Source organism: Astatotilapia calliptera, chromosome 17 (genome assembly GCF_964374335.1).
Source record: "Astatotilapia calliptera chromosome 17, fAstCal68.1, whole genome shotgun sequence".
In the NCBI taxonomy this organism is placed as follows: Eukaryota; Metazoa; Chordata; class Actinopteri; order Cichliformes; family Cichlidae; genus Astatotilapia; species Astatotilapia calliptera.
In genome coordinates, this window is record NC_137438.1 from 40,029,775 (window position 1) to 40,047,931 (window position 18,157).

An 18,157-nucleotide genomic window follows, 5' to 3' on the forward strand; every position below is an offset into this window, starting at 1 on the left:
AGGGGTGGAAACGGGACCGCTTGGAAATCAAATGGCAGCATGTTGCCTCTGTGCTCGTATGTTATTAAAATCCTTAAACATTGTTTGAAAGGTAGTAGGTGTTGATCACTAATTAATGGTAATAATTAGTGAAAATTCCTGCTTTAAATGCAGATGCAGATATATATGTTTGCATATCATTATATGCATTTATTTATTTAAATAAGCACAATGGCACATTGTTACTTTTCCCTCCAACCTCCACACAACAAGTTTAAAATGTAAACATCTAAGTTTGAGATAAGAAAATCAAATCTGTGCAAAGTTGTCTTTTCTGCATTTTCACACAGTTTTAACGACTCTTAGCAGACTTGTTAAAACTGCAGTGTGTGTGTGTGTGTGTGTGTGTGTGTGTGTGTGTGTGTGTGCGCGTGCGTGCGTGTGTGTGTGTGTGTGTGTGTGTGTGTGTATTTTGTTCCTTTTTGTTAACATCCACAGACTTGCCAAGTTTAACCCGATGATGTCACAATAGAGGTTCGATCATAAAATAAGCTTTGGGACTAGAAGCTAACGCCAACCTGTGGTCAGTTTGGTTGGATGAAGTTAACAGAACACCGTGTGTGTGTGTGTGTGTGTGTGTGTGTGTGTGTGTGTGTGTGTGTGTCATCAATGTTCCTATAATGATTTTCTTCATGTTCAATATTTTAGAAATGTAATTTGTAGTTTCTTTCCCCTAAAAAACCCCAAACACGGAGCCATAAAACATTGAACTAATAAGAATCTGCACTGCTTGGCACACCACAAATCTTATGTTAGGCCAAAATATTAAGGAACAAAACCTTTGATGTCTTTGTAGCTGTTACACGTATAATTCAGTTTCCCGTCTCATCTCTGCTTTTTTAAGTTGCAGCCTCAGTCTGGGCGACTCCGTTTACTTTCATGCTTTTTAAAGAATGCTGTTTGTTTATTCTGTTCATCTTAAATGTTTACTTTGTGTTTGCAAACGTTTGTGTTGCGCTTGTGGTTGCGTAACATATTTACGCGCGACTGCGCTCGTGAAACGTGTCGCTGTCTAGCTGTTAAGTCCATATTTACGAGTGCGAGTTTTTCTGCTCGCCACGTTACAAAGGGAGGAAATGAAACTTCCTCGTGTCTCAGACAGAGTGTAGCATGTCGTCTGCTGCTCTAATCCCTCACCTGCTCCGCATTACCAAATCCCTATTACCTGCAGCCCAACTAATCTTGGGATGTAGTTTCCGTCAGGTAGGATTAATAACACCCCTCTGTGGCTGCTGGAGTGTTTGTATCTGTGTGAGTGTGTTCACATCCCCCCACCCCCTCCCCCGGCTCCCTTCTTTAATAAGCATGTTTAAATTTATGGTTGCAGTTCATCGACGGACGGCTGGCCAAATTGAACGCAGGCCGTGGCTTCACTGACGTGTTTGAAGAAGAGATCACAGAGGGGGGCTTCTGTGGAAGTGAGTACTGCTGGACTTGTCTGTCAATTAGCTGCGTTATTTTTATTTGCCATATTTTAATGCAACACACAGGAAGTGTCAGCGAACAGAACGAGGTGAGGCCGCTAAACTGAAAATAATTAGAAGCCTTTTTAAAAAAACTGAAATGCTGATAAATTATGTTCACTCAGTGTTTGAGGCCTGCTGTAAGATATCGCAGCTGCAACCATGTCGATGTTAATGCACTGATTATTATATAAGTGACACTGATGTCATGACTTGCAGTTACTCTTTGCTGTTCTCAGGTTTAAAGTTTCACACGCATCCTGAGTGTTGTTTGTTCTCGGGCCGATAATAAAACGCACGTGTGAACCTAGCAGAGTGCAAACCAAAGAGCTTATTGTTTCCTGTTAAAACAAAGCCTCGCAGGACAAATTTGATCATATAATCGCAGCAACACAGATTTTAGACGGTAAAGAAAAGAAGCGGTGCCATCCAGATGTTGCTGCCGTCGTGCTTTTAAGCTTTTCAGTGTGAACTCTGACCCCGACCACACTGTGGTCTGATAGGAGATTCTGAGAACTATAGAAAATCTCCATAGACGGCATTTGACTCTATAGATCAGGATATATTAATAAGAAACCTGGAACATTACGGTGTCAGAGGGGTCGCTCTAGATTGAGTCCAGAGTTATTTAACTGACAGGAAGCAGTTTGTGAAATTAAATGCTCCCTATGTGCACATTGCTTGTGATGTACCCCAAGGGTCAGTTTGGGCCCCAAATTCTTCAACTCAACACTAAACAAGGCAAAGCAGGTATTAGACAGAACATCCCTTCATGTTCTACTGTTCACTGGTTTCACCTTACTTAAGCTACTGTGCAGAGGTCTGGGGCCACAACTGTAAAACTACATTACATTCACTTTGTACTCTTCAAAAAACGCAGTTTGAATCATCCACGCTGCAGGTTACAGGTTACTGCAGTCTGAAATATTGAAATGTGCCGATCTAGTGAAATTCCAAACAGCACAAATTCTATTCAAAGCAAAAAATAAGGAACTGCCAGGAAATATTCAGAGTATGTTTGTTCTTAAAGAAGTTATAATTGAAGGGGTTTTTGTAAGTGAAGGTCCGTACTGCAAGAAAAAGCTTCAGTGTTTGTGTGCATGGAGTGAAGCTGAAGCAACGTCCAACAGAAAACGGTTCAAAAAGAGTTAAAAATATGATCTTCTTGAACTATAAAGACATGAAAATGTTGAAATTAAGTGAAAGTCTCTAGAAAATGTCATGATGTGATATTAACTTTATTTTGTGTAGTATTTTTTTCTCTTTGCTAAATGTTGCTGTTTATTGTTTGCATGATCAAAGTAACAAACAAAACAGTCGATTATTTTACATAACGATGTTTCACTGTGGCTGCATTTCCAGCAGCCAGTATGGGGCTTCTTTTGAACCCTGAACGATTAATCACATGTCCTGTTTTATACGTCCTGTCAGGTAATTCTCGGTCTTACCAGCAGTGGATGCACACCGTAAAGGTATTTACCGTACATGCTGTATCTACATCTATACCTTTCCCAGTGCTTTTATTTTTATATATATTATTCCCGAGTTATACTTAATTGAAAGCATGACAGGCGCGACTTGGCGTTTGAAGCCTCGCCGTTGCCTTTGGAATGAAGGCGCCGCCTGAACGCGCAGATCGAGCTCGAGTGCAGTTGGGTGCGTGTGAAGCGGCGCGTGCAGCAGGACAGCGGAGACGGACGGGGAGGGAGACGGAAGCGATTTGACGTGACAAGACGTCCTCCGACATGACGTGTTGATCTGGCAGCAAACACGGGCGTTACTCCGCTGAACCACGCCGAGAACACGCGTCTCTCCCGCCTTCATCTCTCTCTGGCCATTTCCTCCTCTTCTCTTATCCGTCTGTCTCGCTCTCTCATTTCTGTCACAGCCCCCCCCCACCCCCACCCCACCTCACCACAACCTTGGCCTCTCCCTCTCTCACTCACCCCCCCAAAGCCGTCAGCTAAGGCTGAATTAGTCCTCTAGAGTGCTCTTCAAAGGTTTGTTAAAGTTCATATTTCCTGACTGACGGGGATCTATAAGAGGGGCCTTCACCTCGGCCCCTCTTCTCCTCTCCCTCTGCCAACTTCTGAAACGCTGCCTGCCATTTACTCTGTTTAGCCGTTTAGCCGACGCTTTGTGCTTACACTAAAGACCCAGCAGAGAGAAAAGAGTTGAGACGCCAAAGGAAAAAAGCAGCAAATCGGAGAGACAAAGAAGAAAGGCGGCGAGAGATGCTGGGTGCCATAATGTCAGTGTGCAGAACTCAAAGTACGAATCAATCACATACCATCCTTTCTATCGCTGTTTTAGGCTGCTTCTAAATAAAACCACGTCGTCTATCGCTGCTCGCTGATACTGTTTGGTGTTTATGCGTCGCTGTTAGCAGCTGTGTTGTTTTGTAGATTGTAGCTAAGGTGTGCGCTGTAAGTCGTGCTGCGGCCAACGTGTGGCGAGTGACATAGGAGCCGATCAATCGGTGCGATCGCCCGGTGTGGTTTAACGTGAGCCGGAACTCATTTGTCGCCAGACTGATTGCAGTGAAAGTGGATAAAGCCGCATCTCTGCGGCTGTAGCAGTAATTGATTCAAATGTTCTTTTGAATGTTTGTGCGTTTGCCCCAAGCGCCCGTCCCTGACTGTCTGTTTCCGTGTGTTACAGAGAGGAGGAGCGCTCTTCAACACAGCCGTGTCAAAGGTAAAGTGTTGCTTTGCATTCGTGCACAACAAGGATTCAAACCTGGAAGAAAAAGAGGTTTTAAAGATGTTTTTAAAGGTTTTCAAATGAACTTTTTCAAACTTGGCCGACGAGTCGCCAACAATCAGGAGAATTGTTCACAGCTAGTAGATATTAGATGAGCGTGTTGTTATGTGGCGTACGGTAGGGTGGCCGGGGTGCCCCGCCTGGATGTGCGAGGCTCTCTCATCCCGCCTCTTGTCTGCATGTTTTTTTGCCACGGGGATCAAAGTATTTCTTGATGTTACATGAAACCAGAACAGAATGTTAATGCAACATGTTTTGTGTGTAATCTGTGTCTTACTGTGTGTGTGTTTCCCTCCTAGGCCAAGGTTCATGCTAAGAAGGGTATCCGGGACTTTAGGGGCATACTGAAAGCAAGGGTGAGCTGCACCGGACCTTCGCACGCTGTCGGGGGCGTGCAAACACACCCGCGCACACATCATTTTGTTGGGAGGCCCTCGGATGGATACATGCCTCCCTCATAGAAACAGACAGGAAAGCTGCTTTACATGGAGTGTGTGATTCTGACGTAGGGGCCTTTTAATGACTGTTGAAGCCTGCTTAGCGCTTTGTTCAGGGCTGTACATTTTTAACCAGCGCCCCTCTGGCTATGGCCTGTCATGTCATCCGAGCCGCAGCCCCTTCTTTCTCTCTTTATTGTCTGCATATTTCATCAGCGAGCCTGTGATTTCCTCAAAGCTAATGTAACGAGGTGTATGTTTCCATAAGCCTGATGGATTTGATAAGGCAATAGCAGTTTGATCTGTCAGTGGGAAACCGAGAGGCTCAGGGTGCTGATGATGAGCAGGAGGGGAGGGCGCAGCGGCGGCAAACAGAGGTGCGGAAAGTGTTTGATTCTCCGCTTAAACACGTTTCCTTTTTAGAGAAATTAATTTATGATGCGATTCAAACTGCACCGGATTTCTTTTGCTGCCAGCTGCACGACCCCAAGCGGGGGCCCTAAAACCACGAGCATGTCGATGCGTCAGAGGTGGTTACCGTGGTTGTTGTTGTCGTAACTCAGAGGGAAATGTTTCAAGCGACAGAGCGAAAGGCATCCATCTGTCTCGTGCTGAAAAATGTCTCGTAGAAGTGAAAAGTTTGTTTTTGGCTCTGAGACTGAAGAACAACCAGACTTTCATCAGTTTTAATAGCAGTTACGTGTATTTGCTCGTGATTCTTTTTTCTCCGACTAATTTGGTGCATTGAGTATTTTCTGCATCACAAAGCGTCCACGTATAGTTGAAACTGTGTCACGCAGAGGAAACCAGGTAAAGCCACGTGGATTTGTCGAAAACCAGCCAGAGACTGATCGTTTAACCTTTAACGTAACGTTACTGTGAGGCGGCATCAGACGGCTTCGTTGCATTCATTGCTCTTTTGTATGGACGTCGATATTTACGCCTGTTTTGTAACCGAAATTCATCTTCTTTGTCAGGACGATGAAGAGGAGGGGATCGTGGTCTATCCAGGATCTCCAACCAGTACCAAGAGCCTGTCTCCAAGGAGACTGCAGAAGATGAGACGGGTATGACACACACACACACACATCAGTAAATGAGTTAACTACATTTACACTGACTGATTACAGCAGAGCTCACTTTCACTTGACCAGAATGGATTCAGTGTTTTTCCTCTGAACTCTTTTCAGTCCACTCCCTCCCCCCCACATCTCTCTGACTCCCCTCCCTCCCTCGTTCTCCCCCAGCTCTCTGTCTCTCTTGTAGCATCTCTCAGAAGTACAGTAGTTTGTCAGGGTGCCAAATGTAACGATAAGCATTTTTTCCTCGTTCAATGCGCTCGTGTTGTACATTCAGTGTTTTCCTCTGAACAGCACGGACAGTCGAATCAGCTCATCTGCTGGTCAGCGTTTCCTCTGAAGAATTTGCTTGTGCACCATAAGTGCTAGCACTTTTTTTTTGTTCTTTGTTGTGTGCAGAGCGTGCACATGCACAAAACACACATTCATCAATAAATATGCGAGGAGAAAATACTCTGTAGTTTAACTATTAGACGCTGCAGCGCGGTGTAAATGAAAATGTGTAGATTTAGCATCGCGCCGTTGGAGTCGCACACATCTGTGCTAAACAAATGCACACAGCCTCGAGGATGCTGCTTCTGCTCCTGCCTCGCGTCTGTGCTCGGCTGGTCCAGGCTGGAGCTTTTCCACCTCTTATTGCTAAATGAATATATGGACTCCCAGTTCCCAGCTTTAAAGACGCACACACACACACAAACACGCCTGCGTGCACATTCTGACATTTTGGTCACAGTCGTGTAAGAGTGTGATTAGGAGAGGTTGTGCTGTCTCTAATTAGTGTTGTATTTCCTGTGTGTGTGATGAGGCTGGAAAGTCTTAGCGCAGAGGAAGGTGTGACGGCCGGGGAGAAGAGAGGAACGGCAATTAGGGCTTTTCTAAAGGCCTCCTCGGACACCTCCCGCCCCCCAGCCGGCATGCGCGTGCACCCCCACAAACATGCACGCACACACTTTTTTTATTCAGGATATACAGCCCCGCTCGTACCGCCGAGGCCCGCTCATTGCCACAGTAACGGGTCCCTGGAGACCGCTGGAGGAGGGACACGCAGGACACAGGACGGCGTGTCCCACAGCGCCGCTTTGTGTGTTTGTGTTTAGATGTAGTCCATCAGTTTCTCTTCCCGATGATGCTCCCGTTCTTTGCTCTCATAATATTGATTTTCTCTATTTGCATATTAACCAATTCACACAAATCAAAAGCACTTGCAAACACTACTTGGTTTAATTGATGAAATGGATATTAATTAATATTCATGCACATAAATCCTCGGCTGCAGGTACAGGCCTCAATATTTTATTGTATTTTGAACAAATAGTCTGCAGTTTTTTCTCTACGTCAGTAATTTCTATACTTTGAACCGCTTAGTGCAGCACATTTACATTTGATCTGAAGACGAGCGTCACCGTTGTTCTCGCGCTCGCCGTGTCTCACTCGTCTCTTTTTGAAATTATTTTCTTCAGCTTTCTATGAAATGTTCGTGCTGTTGTTCTGCCCACAAACGTCTTGACCAGGTGTTCCTCGCACGAGAAATTGATCTCAGTGGGACTAACCCAGTTAAATAAAGGTTAAGTAAAGTGGAAAAGAAGCACCTTGATCCGCCTCCCTCGCTCGCGCCCGCACGTTTGGCCCGCGCTCATCGTTAAAAGTTTTTTAATCTTTAGGGGTTTTTTGTCGTGTCTCTAACCACACAGTGGTTGTCTCAACAGTGCAAAAAAATCCTTGTAAATATTTGTGCACTTTTAAGATCAATGAGGGTAAAACGATGAATAAAAATAGCTTTCAGTGCAAGGCGATTAAAAACCTACAGTGAAAATGTAGAAAGTAACACCGTCATGAATGTGTGTGTTCATGCAGACTTATTTTAAGTGTACTTATTAAACTGGCAAAGACTTTTGCTTTAAAAACAATCCAGTAAACACATCATGAAACATGAGCGTCTGTTTTTTATTATTTTGAGAGATTTTCTGCACCTTTTCCTTAATTTCTGCACTTAATTGACCAACAAGTGGAGTCAGTGCGTCGCTGAGCCAGGAGAGAATACACTGCTGTTACACGTCTAATAAAGGTAATATTACCAGCTAATTTGTTATTAAAGCATTTTGTGCTGCGTGCACTAAACCCATCAGCGACGCCTCCACCGTACGTTTAACCGAGTGACCGTCGGAGCGCCGTCCACCTGAAACACGTCAGCTGCAGAGACGCTGCAAACGCCAACGTGGAAGAAAAATGTTGCTTTTTTTAAACAAATCTTTTTCTTTGCACACATCTCTGTGTGTCCTTGAAATGAAACGAATGATCCCGCAGAAGCTCCTTTAATTAATCATAGCGAAATAATCATAGTTACCAAATTCCTTTTCTATTTGATCAGCCAACACATGTACCAGAGAGGAAGTGCTGCTGTCATATGCATTCATATTTCAGCTGCTTCCGCCAATGTGGGTGATTTGTAGTGTTTGGTGAGCGTGTTGATTAAGAATGTGGGAGTAATCCTTTCGTTTGACAGGAACGAGGCTGAACGGGGCAACAAACAGCCATTGTTCTGGCTCCTGTATGGTTTCCTGTGAGCACCAGTTTCTGCTCAAGATTTAGCTTAGAGTGTGTGAGTGTGAGTGTGTGTGTGTGTGTGTGTGTGTGTGTGTGTGTGTGTGTGTGTGTGTGTGTGTGAGTGTGTGTGTGTGTGTGTGTGTGTGTGTGTGTGTGTGTGTGTGTGTGTGTGTGTGTGTGTGTGTGTGAGTGTGTGTGTGTGTGTGTGTGTGTGTGAGTGTGAGTGTGAGTGTGAGTGTGTGTGTGTGTGTGTGTGTGTGTGTGTGTGTGTGTGTGTGTGTGTGTGTGTGTGTGTGTGAGTGTGAGTGTGTGTGTGTGTGTGTGTGTGCTTCATGTGGCACTGTGCTCCAAACATCTGTGAATAGAAACTATGTCTGTACCTCATCCCTTTAGTATGTGAGGCTGTATCTGAGTGCTGTGCACAAACATGCATTTATCAGTTCGCCTCAGGTTGGAGGCAACTGAATGACAGCTGTTAGGCGTGCAGAGGAGAGCAGAGGTCGGGACAGCGTTATGGGCAATGACAGCCAGCAGGCTTGTGGCCGGGCTCAGCCCCCGGGCTGTGGACTCTTCACCTGGTGAAGCAGGAGAAGTGCCAGCTCAGAGTTGAAGGGAAACAGGAAGCTAGCACAGATGTAAAACAGGAACAAAGTCTGCAGGATACTTGAGTGTGTGCGTGCGACGATGAAAGGCTGTCATTTGTCTCCGAGATCAAACGTGTTTTTACTGATATGTGTTTTAAAGACATTATTACCTTTATGTTCTGTGTAAATGAAGATGCTTTAACGGGGACAGCACACAGACCCGTCTGGGTAAAGTGGTTGGATCTGAAAGTGTCACAGCTCAATAATCTAAATTTTAAATGTGACTCTGAGTGGAGAATAGGTTTGTTATACTCATCATAAGATTAACGCTGCGCATTAGTAGCAGCAGTTTGGATGTGTTAGCGTACAGTTGCTCTGTGTGCTTCCCTGGTATCTGCATGCATGTGCAGTCTCCTCTCCACTTAGTTTCTAAGGTCTTCAGAGACCCGCCGGCTTCCTGGCTGAAACCAAAGTGCCATCTCCTGGAAGCTTCAAAGTACTGCATCGCACCCACTGAAGGACACCTGGTGATTTTTCTTTTTTTAACCTGAGGTGTTCGGTTTGACAGAATGAGCATAATGCACATTTCGTCTTCTTTTATACGGCTCCTGGTTTGAGTGAAAAGGAAGCTTTCAGCAACAGCCAGTTGGACAGAGGAGCAGTGGATCGCTCCTCAAACGCCGCTTTTTTTCTCCTCTCCCTTTTTCGAGTGAGCGGCTCTTAAACAGGCAGACACTTGGCCGTACTTCTGCAAAGGCTTTGCTTCTCCCCGAGGTTTGTTTGCATTTACTGGAATCTCTTTACATACACTGCCAAGCTGTGAGATTAGTGCCCGCTCTGAAATACCATATGAAATGTATAATGTTCAACCAGCTATTAAAGCCCACTAGCGTTTGGCCCTGTCACAGAGAGTTGTTCTGTATAACTGGTCATGCAGGGAAGGAAAGCGGAGGAGAGACCAACTTTGTCCAAACACAGCTTGTCAGAAGCACGGTGGCGACCTTTTCCCCGACTGAAGAAATGAATCGAATCTGAGTTTTTCTTCTTTACGTGTCTTTGCTCGATGTAATCTTAGCTTGTTTATAGCCGCCATGTTTACAATTACAGTTCAGTTCCAGTAGTAATGCATTTAAAAAGTCCATAAAATCCGCCGATCCTTGTTTTTAATTCGACAAACCCCCGAGAGTTTTTTAAAATAACCTGTTTTTATTATTTTCGCGACTCCTGCTTGTCGTGGTGAGGAGGAAGGAACGGAGAGCCCGACAGATGGAAACGGTGACATCTGTCACTGACAGCCGAGTGATGGAGGGAAGGAAATGAAAGACGGGAGGCGTGGAGCGAGAATCGCTTTTTCATTTTCGCCTTTCAGCTTCCCATTAGCCGACAGCGAGAAGCTAATGAAGGAGCGGTATGATAATGTGCTGTTCTCCTGCTCGGTGCTCTCCTCTGTCCTGTCAGGCCTGTGGCGATGTGGGACGGTGACAGAGCTGTCGCAGCTGTAACAGCAGACCTGTTTGCACTGGTTAGGAATATCTCATCGTGCATGTCTCTGTATTTATATTTTATTTGCTGTTGTTCACATCGACGTGCAGCCAATCTCATTTCTGAGCTCCGATTTTAACCGCTGCTCTTGGTTGTGACAGCTCCGCAGAGCCGGTAATCAAGTAACTACCAAATGCACACTTTGATTTATGACGGCGGTTAAATGAACTCAGTATGCTGGCCGTTAAAGAAACGAAGAAGAAGAAGAAGAAGAAGTGATAAAGCGACCCCTGCTCTTTTATTGTGAAACGCCTCGTTGTTGTAAATAGTTTGGTCTTTCCTGTTGCTCTGAGGGTCACAGTGAAGAGAGGGAATGACAAATTGATAAAGCCGTGAAGTGACGTCCCATCTATTTACTGCTCCCTGCGGTACTTCCTGTTGTGTAGACAGAGCTGTAACCGAGATCAGAGGGCCGGGCGTCGTGACCTGTGTCCGGTCGCTTTAATAAACACCTACACGCAGAGAGAGGAGCTGCGTTCATAAAGGATATAGAACATGCGTCTGTAGTGTTTAAGAAAGTATTTTTGTGTCCGAAGCCGACGCTCCGCGAGTGTCTCACAGGTGCATCTCTCGCTCTGCTGGCGTGCTTTGCTGGCTGGCGTGCCGGCCTGGCCCCAGATTTACTGCCCTGACACAGGAATCCATTAAAAGCTGTTTAGGGATCCCAGGCCTGAGCCCCTCTGAAATCTCTTTCATTATAGCTCCAAGCTACCATAGAAGGGGAGCGGCTCGGCCAATCAGCAGTGCCACCACATGTGTTTGTGTTTAGCCCGATGGCTGAGAGGCTTAAGTGGCTACTGCACACATCTCCTCGGCTGACTTTTATGGAGAAAATGGCACTTTAACTCTTTGTGTTTCTTTTTTTTTTTTTTTTTGTAATAGTGTGCATGCGTGTGTGTGTGTGCATGCGTGTGTGTGTGTGCACGCACGTGCGTGCACACGTGCGTGCACACAGGCCCTAAATGAGGCCAGCGCAGCCACACGTTACATTCCGCCTGTCTGGCTGGCACCGCGTCAGCTAATCAAGACCGGCTTGCTTCACCGTTCCAATACTGACCCCCTCCAAACTGCCCCCGCCCCTCAAACACACACTCGCACACCATTCCCATCATTCTTTGGGGCTTTGAGGAATCCTGCCTCACCTCTACATTTCCTTCCTTCCCGTTTTCACTCGTTTACCTTCCTCTCTCGCTCTTTGTTCTGGCGTTTGAGTCACGGTGCACGATCACAATCATCCTCAGAGTTCCTTCCCGACACTCTGATCACTTTTGAGGCTGAACAACATCTTTTTTTTCTGGGTGACGGCCTTTGATAACGCAGCTTACGTTAGTTTAAAGAGAAACGTGCAGAGAGGTGGAGCCTAAAAGTGGTATTAAAAAGCAGAGAAAACATCGCTGTAACCCACTGCGGCGGTGCTGTAACTGCACCCACGGGCGCTTAAAGACAACACAGATATTGTTAAAGAAAGCTAAATGAGCAAAATGTAAAGAGTGTGAATTAGAAAGCGTGAGATGAGTTAACATCAGGGAACATGAACGCAGTGAGAGGAACATGTGCATCTTAGTGGAAGGCATGTTAATAAGTGGCCCGGGGCAGATTTGGGCTCCCACGGGGAGAGTCCTGCCCCTGCGCTGTAAAGCTTCTGTCTCTTCCCTAACCCGCCCATTAAACACGGTACACAGGTGGCTTATTAAACCACCGTGTCAGACGACCGCAGTGCGCTCAGATCATTCACCACGCTGCAGTGTCAAATGCACTGGTGCCATAATGCAAGTTATTGGTGTAGCTGGCCGTATCTTGACTCTCCGGCACCTTTTACTTCATGTTTAATGCTGAGTTTGATAAAACACTGCAGGGGATCTTAAAGATTTTTATCCCCAGACCCAAATTTGACAAATTTAGTCTCCACCCTGAGGACGCGGGCTCGTTAAAACAGGCTATTAGTCCCGTCTTATGGGGACCCACCAGACACGCACTCTTTTTTTCTTCTTCTTTCTGTCGAATCCCAAGTCGTACTTTTATGAAAAGCTCAGCAGAACGCCGTACTCTGTCTGGACTCGTGTTTATCAGCAGTCTTGTATTATTTACTGAGAAGCTGAGACACCCCCCCCAAACCCCTCGGGTCCATTTTTATTGTTTTATCTCGTTATTTTTTTCTTTCTAACTACATCCTCCTGCCTTTTTATTCTCATTAACAGCATAACTTCAGCAAGTCTCCCATGAGCATGGGCCCTCGAGAGCTGGGCTATGGGCTTGATGATGAGGAGCTGGACAATGCAAGCAAGTGAGTGAAGCCATTTTCAGTTTTGGATCGATATGTCAAGATATGACAACTTGGGGTGATGGATTCAAAAGTTGGTTATGTGCAGAAGTGCTTTTGTCCTCCTTTTTTCTTTTTCCCTCATGGCGACACTGCCCCCTAGTGGACACACTGGGCAGGAGCACGTTGATGGAATTGTGATGTCATTTGTATGATGTTGAGCAGCATATTGCATTTGACCCTCTCATAAAAACGTGGTTATCTTGTGAAAAATGATCTCTTGGACGCGCGTGCACACAGATGAAGGGGTAATCGGACGTTTCGCTCTTTTTCCTCCAAACGCAGGGTCTCCTCAGAGGACAGCGGCGACGTGCCGTCCTACAACGAGGACAGCGATGACTCGTACTCCCTCGATCTGGACATCGACTCCTCTCAGTCGGGCCAGATGAACCTTCTGGAAGAAATCCTGGATTCTCTGACGACCACGACGATGGACCAAGGAAGACTCAGTGCCGCCAAGAGTCTGGACTTCTTCTTGTCCGTGGATGATTTAGACTACAAAGCCCCGGTACGCAGGAAAATGTAGAGTAGGACGAGTCTCGTTTTACAGGAAATAGAAATGCTTTCTGCGTCTGCTTTCACCTTTTTATTTGCTAAGTTGTGAATAAATCCAACATATCTAAAGACGGCTTCATTCTGACTTGAGGTCAAAGGTCATCATATGCATTAGTCAATAAAGAATAACAGCGAGGGTGAACATGTGGTGACTCTCCTGCCTCTTGTTTGCCAGACCAAGCCCACGCCCTGCAGCGAGTCCAGACCTGCAGATGAGAGCAGCTGTAGTGGAGGCGGCGATCAAGGCGGGTGGAATACGGGTCAGGATGACACTGTGGTCCACGGGAAACACCTTCCACCGTCCCCACGCAGGCAGCCCACCAAGAGCAGCCTGAAGATGTCAAAAAAATCCGCAGCAGTCCCTGCGGCGCCCGCTGCTAGCCCACCAGCCCAGAGCGCCGACGTCTCAGTGCCGAATCCTCATCAGTCCGACCCCGACCCGCTGCCTACAGCGTGGAAACCGGGAGATTGTTTCTCTTACTCGCCAACGCTGTCCCATCGAGTCGCACCTCTGCGGTCGTCCCCCACTCTCGCACAAACCTACAGTTCCTCAGCATCCGCGTCTGACCCAAGCTGCTCTCCTGCACCGGGGGTGCGGGCGCGGACCATCTCGGACCCTCAAAGCGGCTCGGAGCCTCAGCAGGCCAAGAACCAGACTGCCTCGACCTACGTGCTCAGGAGGAAGGTCATGTCCAAGGAGACGACGAGGCAGTACCAGCAGAAGGCCCTCCAGAGGCGGGAGAGCAAAGAGGGCATGGGGAGCCCGTCGAGGACCAGCCATTCAGCCGTGCAGGTCCCCTGGGAGAAGGAGATGTCCAAAGAGGGGCTCCTCGGGCTCGGCCTGTGTTTGGGTCAGGGTAAAGGCTCGGGGGCCCCCGCGGCGCAGGATCAAGGTCTCCTGGAGGAGATCGACTCCACGTGTTGCCTCGGCGCGGTCCTCCACACCAGCCTGCAGCTCTCGCAAGTTAACAACAGTCACCACCAGGTGCAGGGCAAAGCTGCAGACGACTCCTGAGTCTGTAAAACGCAGCAGGTTTACTCTTCTTTTACGACTAGCAGCTATCTGCAACAAAACTATTCTTTTTCCCTTTGTTTTTAATCTCGACACTCGGCTCCGAGCATACGTCCAAACCTGCCAACACAAACAAAAAGCCACCGAGTGAGGAGCAGGAAGAGGACGTGGTGCGCCGCAGAGATCTCCCTCTATGAGCCGTCTGCATATTTTAAACTCAAACCTGATTTATAGCGATTGGAAAAAAACAAATCAACTAAACGTCGTCGGCTCTTTCCTCTGGAATCGGATGCAAGTGCAGCGTCTCGTGAACTGTGATCCAAAACCACAGACCACAGCCGAACTGTTACCATCCTCGTTTAACCTGCTTCACCAGTTCATGACTTGTTTAAAAAAGTACAACTGCAAACAAAAGTTACTTCAGCAGACGGAGATTTTCAGTATTTCTTTCTAATGATCTTTAATAACGTTTTGTGTCGTCTAGTATTTTTCACATGTTCACCCCAAACGATGCACTAAACGCATTTTCGATAAAGTCGCGGCTGACGGAGGAGTTTGGAAAAGCCTCCGGAGCGTGTCAGGAGTAAGAAGGGACGCTGCGTCGCTCCAAACATTTCACATGATGAATTTGCACATGTGGATTAACAGCTGATGATTCCTACCAGGTACTAAAGTCTTTAGCAAAAAAGCAGGTGAGGCGGGCCTTTTGACTCGCCGTACGCTGCGTGACATGTCTGCCTTACACGGACATGTGATTTCTTTTTTAAACTCTGGTGTCTTAATCTACAGATGCCACAGCAGGTACTTTGTAATCAGAATCACTGTCGATTTAATAGAATAATGAATGATACATGATGTGCTTTAAGCTGCTGTCAGTCGCGTCCACAGTGATGTCCAAATCTCCTCAGGACACTTTGTTTTCTCCACACTGAAGAGACCCCAGTCAAAGGTCAAAGCCAGTATCCCTGCTCCAGGCTTCTCCCCCATCACGACTCTCACTTTGACCTTAAAATTACGGCCAGTTGTTGCCGATTTCATGACGTTTTATGCGGGTGAATAAAGGTGAACTTTCTAGGAGGTGCTCTATATTTTTACGATGAACAAATCCCCTGAAAAGACCAAAACTATCAGGCTTTGTGTGTCTCGCCACTATCACACTCCTGTGTTCAGTCTTTGGCTGGTTTTTGGTCTTTTCACAGTATTTGCTGACGTGTCTTTCTTCGCCTTTCTCACACGAGGGAATAACGGTCTGTGCGTGGGTCGGAGTCACGCTGCACTATAATGCAGCGGTTGATGATTGTACTGTAATGAAGCAATATAGTTCTCAGAGTAGCCACATGGATGTAATGTGCACAGAGTCTGAAGCATTCCTGTAACAGACTCTCCTGTGGAGAGAAACGCCGCGTCCAGCCCTCGCGGCTTCCCGTCATTCACCGCGTCACCGCAAACCCAGAGAGAAGCAGAGCGCTTTTCTTCTTCTTTTCGGGAATATTACATTTATGGTTCGTTGTTCTTATGATTTATGCCAGACGCCAGTCGGTGTGGCAGTTTAATAGCAGCCATTTCTCCACTTTCTGAGTGCTGCTCTGCGTTAACGATTTGCTCATAAAATCACTGGCGTGCTTCTAAAAGCCCAAGAATCGGTTAGCGAATCCAAAACGGAGGAAAAAACCAAAACAGACTCCAGAAGCGTTTGTGTGCTGCCCTCTGTGCTCTGTAAACATTAAGAAAATACTTCTGTACTATGCAAACATGCCAAATACTAAAGTTTCTCTGAGAGTGATTCGATTTCACTTGAGTATAAAGTCACGATTGGACTGCTTTCTGCCCCCGAACGAATAAACAACCACATTTAAAGAGAAAGCTGGTCCGTGTGCTGTGCCTTACGCAGGTACGCTGTAGGAAGCTGGGCTGTGCGTGTTTCTGACCACCGCCCGGACCTGAGAAACGAACCTGACACGAACTCGCGTTGTTTTGGTTGGTCGTTGGGTTTCGGCTGCGCTCAGCTGGTTCCACTCAGTGTTTTTAGGGTTTCTTTGCTGCGGTGGTCGCTGGGAATCTCCCCGCTCGTGTTTAAGAGAAGATCTCGGGGTTACTTTATCCTTTTGTAAATGAGGTACTTTTCCTTTGGTTGTTAGCGGATTCCTTATGTTGTGTGTGCTCTTTTTTTTTAAATAAAAAACTTGTGCTGAGCTTATTCTGTATTTAAAAAAAGAACAATTCTCAGAGGAGTTGATTTCATAATGAAAAAATTATTTTCAGCTGAATAGACGTATTTTTGCTGGCTTGAGTATATTTTACATGGATAATATATGATCGGTGTTGTATCTTGTAAAAACAAATTCTATCTAATATTTGAATGTTTTAGATTTTATTTTTGGAGGAAAAAAGAGATATGGACAAATGTCCCATGTAGCCGTTCACATTCAGATGGACGTACTGACGCCTGCTCGTACACAGTAAACACGGCTGTGGCCGCGTGGACGCGCTGCTTGTGCTTTCTGTTGCTTTCATTTCGGTATTTCGCGCCTCCATCGTCATCAAACAGAATGGTGGACGCGAACATCCGGTCTCTTATGTTACGTCGCGTGTTGGAGTGAAATGTAACATTTCATGTAAAATGTAACAAACAAAACTAGCTACTGTAAATCTAACGGCGGAGGGGTGAGAGGGAATATCCGAGTGTCCAGCTGCTGTTGTGAAGATCATTTGAGAAGCTTTACACTAAAACAAAGAACCCCGAGCGTGTCTGACTCTGTAAACGGGACTCGGGTTGTCCTGAAAGCGTGTATTTGCAGTGAGTGGGAGGTGGTGGATTATGTAGCATCTTTTACTGAGTGTGGGTTCATGCACAGGTTCTTCTTTACAAAGATGACGATGTCACGACTTTTACACTGAATGTTACAGTCGGCAATTAAAAATATATATATTCCCCCCTCCCCCTGTCTCGGAATCGTGATGACGATCAGCTCTTCGATAATGCATTTATTGATTTTCCCGATACTGTGCACACTTGCATGTTCCCACTGCAGAGGAAACAACTGTCTTAAGTAACTGAGGTCAGTCTAATGTGCTATTGATGAGTAACCTGGTACAACTGCACACCATGTATGCACTGTGAACTGAAATAAATGATACTGTTTGATGCTTCTGCATCTCCCGACTCCTGACGCTTTGTGCTCACGTGGACAGAATCAGTATTTGATGGTGGATACAAACCACACGGGGACTTCCTGTGGCGTGGGTCCGTTTTAATCATTTCATTGGGTGATGTTCTCAATAAACAAGGCTATAGCTCTAAATAACAATCTCAGAGTTTAGTTTGTATGATGTCACTCTTCTCAAATGTGTTTGCGAGGGGCAGCCAATCAGAAGAACAAACGCTACTTAAAGGGGGAGGAGCAAGAATAGTTTAAGAAACCCAGGAATCATTCCGATATGGAAGCCCGTTTCCGCCACTAAAAAAAAAAGGATCCATAACTCAAAATTTCGAGTTACTTTCTCGAAATTTCGATTTATTAACTCAAAATTTTGAGAAAAGTAACTCGGAATTTCGAGTTAGCGCTGCCAATCAGTAATCTATGTGAATGACGTCATTTCCTCGTTACCCGGAAGCTGAAGCCATCAGCTACAAATGCTACAGCTAAGCTACCGGTATTACATCAAGTCGTGATTGCACAGATTGCTGAGTGTTTTCAGCCTGGCTTCACAAATGATGAAATCCTTGTGTTATTAGCGGAATCACATGGTGTTACTATCAGCAAACGTACTCGCGAAAGCGCCAATTTGTTGGGATCCGTTTTTGAGTGCGCGCTCCTC

At 46.1% G+C, this 18,157-nt stretch overlaps 1 protein-coding gene across 5 annotated transcripts in view; it reads left to right on the plus strand.

Annotated features, from left to right (window-relative positions):
- Positions 1–17,493, plus strand: part of dennd1b (DENN/MADD domain containing 1B) — a 93,050-nt gene extending 75,557 nt beyond the window's left edge. For all 5 annotated transcript variants that reach the window (XM_026147432.2, XM_080292137.1, XM_026147433.2 and 2 more), the window contains 8 exons: positions 1,367–1,457; positions 2,934–2,974; positions 4,164–4,199; positions 4,565–4,621; positions 5,680–5,769; positions 12,650–12,735; positions 13,057–13,279; positions 13,502–17,493. In XM_026147432.2, the coding sequence (XP_026003217.1) occupies positions 1,367–1,457; positions 2,934–2,974; positions 4,164–4,199; positions 4,565–4,621; positions 5,680–5,769; positions 12,650–12,735; positions 13,057–13,279; positions 13,502–14,341 (1,464 nt within the window). In that variant the 3' untranslated portion in view covers positions 14,342–17,493. The remainder of the gene's footprint in view (positions 1–1,366; positions 1,458–2,933; positions 2,975–4,163; positions 4,200–4,564; positions 4,622–5,679; positions 5,770–12,649; positions 12,736–13,056; positions 13,280–13,501) is intronic.
- Positions 17,494–18,157: the final 664 nt, after the last annotated feature.